General features: G+C 44.6%; 1 protein-coding gene across 1 annotated transcript; it reads left to right on the top strand.

The window, feature by feature from the left end:
* Positions 1 to 439: 439 nt before the first annotated feature.
* LOC140908770 (paraneoplastic antigen Ma1 homolog) lies at positions 440 to 1,351 on the top strand. Its single transcript, XM_073336644.1, has one exon. It carries the CDS (start codon positions 440 to 442, stop codon positions 1,349 to 1,351), a length of 912 nt encoding a protein of 303 aa, XP_073192745.1.
* Positions 1,352 to 7,822: the final 6,471 nt, after the last annotated feature.

The raw sequence follows: 7,822 nt of genomic DNA, 5'->3' as shown, positions 1-7,822 counted from the left end.
TTACTGCTCCCGCTATACTTCCCTTGTTTTTCTCCTCTCATCCCTCTGTAAATAAATATCTCTCTTTGTTATATCCACTGTACTTTTCCTGTGGATGTGTGTGTTCACTCTGGGGGGTTTGGAACAGGTGCCCTTGGGGTGGAAGAAATTTTTTCTGTGGCATTCCTGCGCGCACCGTCTCTTGGCCAGAGCTGCCTGCAGAGGAGACTCCATCTTGGCCATGAGGGCGTTAAAGTTACACTTGGTGGCCCGTACAGGGACTTTGCAGTGTACACACACACCCACACCCTGGGCTCTCCTTCACAGAGCAAAGAAACTCCTGAGTGACTTTCATCTCAGTTTTAAAAAAAAAATGGAGCGGGGATTACTAGAAGACCTGTGCTGAGGGGCATGAATCCCATGAACCAAAGCTGTGCGGGTGGTTGGGTTCCCAGAAGAGATGGAACCAAATGAAATTGAGGAGAGCCTAGTTGCAGCTGAAATACTGGGGAGAGTGAAGGTCCACACTCGTATTTACAACCGCAAAGTGAAGGGCATGGTAGCACTATGTACTTACTCCAAGGAAGCAGATCTTGATAAAGTACCCAAAGAGGTGCAAGTAGGAGCTATCCCCTGGACAATTCTGGGGGCAGAGCAGTCCCCTAGTAGTGTGCTCGTGTCACTTGAGGTGGATTCTTTAGTGCAGGAATTGCAAGCTCTGATGGTGGATGAGAAGCGGACAAGAGAGGAATTAATTTTGGCATTAGGAGGGGCTCCAACACCCGCAGCATTCAGCGTGGTGGGATGGGCAAAAGAGCTGGGAAATGCTCTCAAAGATGCATTGAAGCCGGCATATGAAAGTGCTCCATACAAGCGGTTACATTCTTTCTCGGGGGTGTCACCTGTATCCTCAGGGGAGGATGATTACGAGACCAGGAGGGATTTTATGGTGCCACTTGTCCAAGAGTGGGAATGCTCTGATGCTGAGAAGTGGAAACGTGTGCTTGAACGTCTGAGGGGACTTGCCATGCAAATTGTCCGAGCTCTGAAAGATTCCCAACCAGCTGCCACAGTGCAAGACTATTTAACCGCTCTTGAGAGTGTCTACGGTTCTATTGATAGCAGTGATGACCTGTATTATTGTTTCTGCCATACTTATCAGGAGCCCCACAAACAATTGTCGGATTTCATCAGGAGACTAGAGGATTTGCTACAGCAGGTAGTGCGGAAGAAGGGAATTCCCACCAAGTGCATTGATTCCGCTAGGTTAGACCAGAACTGTCAGGGCACCCGACAAGATGGGTTAATGTTGTGGCAACTGCAACTGAGGGAGCAGGCCCAAAACCCACCCCCATTCCTCAAGCTCGTTTGAGAGATATGTGAAGAGGAGGAGCGATTGTTGCAAGTGGATGCAGTGGTGCAACCGAAGAGGGCAGGGAGTCATACCACCACAGTGCTTGGAGAGATGGTAGAGGCCCCATCAGTGGCAGCAGCACTGAGAGATTTGACCAGAGAAGTGGCCATGATGAAGGCTCCGAGACCTACTGTGCCATCCTCAAGAGGGGAGAGTAGCAGGAGGGCTGATAGCTGGCGAGAAGGTTTCTGTTACAACTGTGGGAGAGATGGTCACTATGCCTTGGACTGCCAAAACAAGACGGATCATGCAAGGGTATCTCAGAGATTGCAGCAAACCATTAGGGAGCTTCAGGGAAACACCAACAGGGCTTGGGGAAGGAGCAACCCAAGACCCTGAAATCCCAAGGCTCCCCAGAAAAAAAACACAAACAGGGGTTACCCAGATGGGCTGGCAGGCCCACAGGCTATAATACCCGTTCGTATAGAAGGACGATTGTGTGAGGCATTGCTGGACAGCGGATCACAGGTCACCATACTTTATGAATCTTACTACCGAGAACACCTGCAGCATTTACTCTTGCGTTCCCTGTCTGGCCTGACAGTGTGGGGCATTGACTGTGACTCCTGCCCCATCTGGGATATATCCTGTTAAATGTCCAGTTTCCAAAGAACGTTGTGGGGGTAAATAAGGAAATAGAAACACTGGCACTGGTCTGCCCAGATACAAAGGGAAGAGAGTATGCACCTTTAATCCTAGGGACAAATGCAAACCTGTTCCAGAGATTGGCATGGAAATGCTGTGAAACGGCAGGGAACAACTATCTGCAGGAGCTGCCAATGCACGCTTTATGTCAAGCAGCATACCAGCGAGCCAGTGGCCCCCCATCCGAAGAGGAGACCAAAGCTAGACCTTTGGGGAGGGATAGTTTCCAGTTTGGGGATTTCCCCCATTCCTGCTGAAAGAATGGGACCGCCTGTTGTTTCTGGGTGGACAACTTTATTGATTGAGGGCAGATGCATCCCCAGAAGTCTCACCCAAAGCAATTGGTGCCACCACAGAAGTACCAGCGAGGCATGCTAGAGGCCTGCCACGATAGAATGGAGCATTTGGGAGTCGAGCAATTGGAGGCCCTAGTTAAGGCAAGATTCTGTTGGCCCCGGATGGGGCGTGACATTGTCCACCATGTTCGCATCTGCACAGATGTATTCAATGAAAGACTCTGCCTAAGCAGGCAGCCCATCTTGTCAGCATCATAAGTTCTGCACCCATGGAGCTTGTCTTTATGGACTTTCCATCATTAGAGCCTGACCGCCGGGGTACTGCAAAAGTCTTGGTGGTCACTGACAATTTTACTCATTATGCCCAGGCTTATCCCACCAAAGATCAAAAAGCTTCCACCAAAATCCTGTGGGAAAAGTTCTTTGTTCACTATGGGTTGCCCGCCAGACTACACTCTGATCAGGGACGGGATTTAGAAAGTCAGTTAATAAAAGAACTTTGTACGATCTTGGGGATCAAGAAATCACACACCACCCCTTATCATCCACAAGGGGATCCACTGCCAGAACGATTCAACTGCACACTACTGAACATGCTGGAAACTCTGCAGCCTCAGCAGAAAAAATACTGGAGCCAGCACGTGGAGCATTTGGTACATGCCTATAACTGCACTCGACACGATGCAATGGTGATCACACCATACATGCTAATGTTCGGTCGAGAAGCCTGGTTGCTGGTCAATCTCTGTTTTGGAGTGTCTTCAGATGGGGCACTCCCAGAAACATACTGGGGTATGTGACTCGCCCAAGAGATCAACTGAAGGAGGCATATTGGATAGCAACCCAAGCAGCTGGTCACCAGAATCAAAAGAATAAAACCCGATATGATCAGTGAGTGAGGCAACAGGAGATTCAGGGTGGTGACCGAGTTTTGGCCCGAAATCTCGGACTACAGGGAAAACACAAAATTGCAGTTGGGAGTCACACCCATACATAATAGAGAATAAACTTGGGGATCTACCAGTGTATTATATATGTCCTGAGGGTAGTCACGGCCCCACCAGAACTCGCCACCAGAATCATCTGTTACCTGTAGGGCAAGTATTGTTTCCCCGTAAGGATGTTTCTACAGATTCTGAGCCTCCCGGTACCATGAGTCGGACACAGTCCCAACGATGGAAATATACCTGTGCTCTGCAAACACCCAGCTCCTTGGAGAGTGAGGATGAAATGGGGTTTGGCAAACATCCAGTTTGGAATGCCCCAACTCTAATGGACCCTCTTGTTGTTGCACAAAGAGATGGTGAAGGGGAAGAACCCACACTGAGCATTCCCAAGGCCCCACTGTCCAAAGCTGTGGAGCACCCCCGCTCGCCCCCCAGAACATGATGAGGAAGGTTGAGTGCAGGCAGAGAACCCTGTACCGCAAACAGCCACTTTAAAGCTAGATGCCCTCGAATTCACTCTCATTCTCTTGAACTCAGATGTGAGCTTTAGTCTTTGGAGAAAACGTTTTGGAATTATCTTTAGTCTCTTTCTTGTACTTCCAGATCTCCTTTGTCTGTCAATCTCTCCGTTAGCTCTGATTTCCTAAATTTGTCCTAGTGTATAACCGGTAAAGAATCTCAATGAAGGAGAACCTACGGTTGTAGTTATGTTGTCATAATGCTGCTTTATCAGTCTCCAAATCAACTCCATAACTATTCTCCTGGCTTTCAAAAATCTCCATGGACTTACTCCACCCTATTTCCTTGACCTCATATCACTTCGTCCTCCGCCTGCTCCTCTCTGTCTCTTCCTCTCAGACAGAGAGTGCTCTTTTGCTTACATTGCATCATCTGTCTGGAACTCTCCGAATAAATGAGTCACTTCCATACCTTATATCTTGCCTTAAAACCCTCTCTCTTTCTCATGATTAAGGCCACTGGAAATCTGCATCTCAGAAAAAAATCTACAGAATCCTGCGGATTTGCTGTTCTCCACTGAAAAGGCCATAATCTCATACCGGAACTCTTGTGGGATGTTAATTCTCATGCTTCTAGCTGAGTGTTCCCTAGCTTATTGCTTGACTTTCAATACTTGGGAACTGAGCAGAACCGTGTCACTGAAATGAGCTGTCTAGTACTTTCCTCCCTTACTCATGGCAATTGAAATCTATTCTGTCATGATCATTACCTGGGAGGGAGGAACCAGTTGCTGCAGATATTTTGCAGAAACCATTTGATACAATTTCTGTGAATTTTCTATGGAATTTAAAGCTCATCAATTTTAGCTGTTTCTGTGTAACTTCAGTTCACTATTTACATTCTCTTTTCTGCAAATCTGTGCACTGAGGACATATTACCAAAAAGTTGTGTTGTACTTCAATCTTCCGTCAGCTGCTTGCCCATAGTAATAACACTATTTTTTCATAGTAATTTTAAGGACAGCTAAAGGTCTTTGATGGGTTTAAACAATTATAAGTATAAGCCTTGATTAGTATTTGCATTCAGACATCTTCAGCTATTTTCTTTTTTTCAATGGATATAGGGACACATTCTTGTCAACCTTCTGTTTCTTTTGCACCACTCAGAAGGCACAAAGAGTAGAGACCGGCCGTAATCCTCTTGCTGAGGGTTCTCTTGGTATGGGGAATCTCTGGGGTGTGGAGCTGGAAAAATTGTCTCCTTTGCCATTTTCCCTGGTACAGGGAGTATGTTAGAGGGAGTGGCTGGACCATAATGTATCCTGGCCCTCTCCAGCTGGTGGGTGTCTCTTGGGAAACATAGCCAAGTACCTGCTACATGTTAGAGCAGCCTCACTGTGAGGCCAGGTAGAGAGATCAGGGAGCCAACCAGTCATGTCTGGAGTGGCTCACAACCGTTAGTGCCTACCAAAGAACAGCCATCCCAAACTGGTGGTATGTTCTATAATTAGACTTCGCTAACCCAGTACCAAACATGAACTCCTAGGATCACTATAACAGACTTACCATGGAGTCATAGACAGTCCCCTGAGACTCTCTGTTTGTAACACCTACAGACCCTGGTCATCAACAGGTGCGATCGAACCTGGGACCTCTGGAGCTTACTGCATGAACTAAAAGCCACATGGCTGTATTGCTGACTCATTAATCTCTCTAAGTGGTCTCGGTGCCCCTATGAGACAGAATACCAGGCCCAGGAGGAGTGTGGGTTATACTTCCAGTCTTATCTTGCCCCCCTGGCAAGCTGGCCTTGGTGATAAATGGTCACTTAAACCAAAAGTCACAAAATACTCAAGTTGCTTTCAGTCCCAAGAGACTAGTCACTTACCCCAGATCAATTTGTATCTTAGATCTCACACCCAAGACGAAGCCTGTAGCCAGTCCTGTAATAAATTTAACTAAAGGTTTATTAATTAAGAAAAAGAAATGAGAATTATCCATGAGTCACCATATATGGTTCCTAAAGATGACAGAGATTTGGTAATCTGTCAATTCAAAGTGTCTCTCATGGCAGAAGTAGTGGCAAACCGTGGGGATCTCTGCCTTAGTTTAATGTCTCTGGCCCTCTGAGAGTTAAACAGCAAAGGGATGAAAAATTTTCATGTCAACTATTTTTATTTCCCTCTTCCAGCATTTAAACCAATGGGATGAGGCACATAGTTCTCCATGGGTGGATGGGTCAATAAATAGAGCTTTTGTCTTATAATGTCCTACTTAATTTTTGATAGTCCTCCTGGATGGGGTGTGGGGGCAAGGAACAATTCTCATGCCTGGGTTCACAAGTGTAGAGCAAACATTTTCAAAGTTATAAAGCAAAACTTACATAGTTCCTTATAGCATGGAATACAGATATTACAAGTGAGATTAATGTATGCAGCAATTTACAAGCATTTCATAGTGTAAACACCAAATACGTTCTTATAAAACTAATATTTATTTTGAACAAAAATAACATATAGGTGAGCTGTTTTGGTTTCCAGCTATGAGTTCATCAGTTCTTAGCTAAAGCCTACGTCCTTGGCCAGAGCTGGCACTTGGTTTACCAGCATCACACCCCAATTCTCTGCTGCACCCAGTGAAAGGGGGATACAGAAGAAAATCTGCCCCATAGTTTCTAGTCTGGGATTCTTTTTTTAATGTTAAAGGAACTCAACCCCCTGCCCTCATATTCACTATCTGATAGTCTGGTGGTGTTAGCAGTAATTACTTCCCCTGCTGTTTCAACCTCTAAAGTGTGTTACCCATATGCATATTCTCCACTTCTCCCTATAGCGCACATTGTCCCCATCCTGCGAACATACTCATGTACTTGATTTTAGTTGTTCCAAGCTCCACCTACGAACCTGCCTGTTTATGGCAGATTTAGACATAAAGAATTGAAAGCATTTGGCTGAAAATGTTAAGAGGTGCAGACTCAAGGACTGTATGCTTGCTGGAGAAGGTTGGGGATGCACGCCAACAATAATAAATGAGTTAAAAATAAATCAAGGAGCAGGTTTTTAAGTCTGACAAATTACAGTATATAAACACACCAAAAACTACTATTAATGGAAACAAAAACATTGTTATTAAAGCTGAGCACTGCCATTCAGTTAGCTTCAAAATAATGTTAGTGTCATGCGAATAGTCTGTGTAACCAAAAGGTGGCAGCATTCCATTCAATATTCACAAGGAACAGCTCTTTCAATTACCCATTCTTTTTCAAGCTCATCATGATAAAACAAATTTTATCCTATGTGCTTCCTAGTCTATTTGAATGCCATATGCAAAATGACATCAGGTGTGAGAAGTAAATAGTTTTTAGTACCAGGAACGTAAAAACATCCCATGTATCTCAGCAATGGACAATACACAGCAGGATGCATAAGGATACAAAGCCGTGTATAAGAGTTTTACACACCAGTCATGTCATTAGTTAAGAGAATATCTGTAGCCCTTTTGGTCTCTACCTCAAAGATGGCCGTCAAATAACGAAGTTAGTAACAAAGTTATAAATAGTAGTGTGTAATCAAAAAATTATTTTCCCACTAAAAGACCTGTATGGGGGTACAGGACAAGGCTGGTAGTTGTGTATTGGAGGATTAAACTATTTAAAAATCTAAACTGCAAACTTTATCTAGTCACAGATGAGTGGAATGAAAATGTCCCCTACAGGAACTATTGGACTATTGAAAGTTACCGAAAGACAGCTAATGAGCATAAAATATGTGCAATAATCCAGTCAATAATACTAAATTAAAAAAAAAATTTAACCAGGAAAGACCACTTGAGGCAAGAGTCTCTTTTACAAGAGTATCCTGGCAAGAGGGGCAGCATAACAGTCAATTATTACAAACAAAATCCAGGTTTCTTAATTAAAATACAAAATACTGGCTCTGCTGTGTAGCCTGTAATAAGTTATGTCCTGAGAAGACTGTAATTATACTGGCGCCTGCTAGTGCCGCCATAGTTAAGTCTGTCACCATTTCCATTATAAACCCCATTTTTAAGCAATTTATAACTCGACCGTAAAAAATCATTCTG

This window comes from Lepidochelys kempii, chromosome 3, assembly GCF_965140265.1.
Source record: "Lepidochelys kempii isolate rLepKem1 chromosome 3, rLepKem1.hap2, whole genome shotgun sequence".
In the NCBI taxonomy this organism is placed as follows: Eukaryota; Metazoa; Chordata; order Testudines; family Cheloniidae; genus Lepidochelys; species Lepidochelys kempii.
Note: the sequence above shows the minus strand (reverse complement) of the source record. Positions and strands in the feature narration are given on the sequence as shown.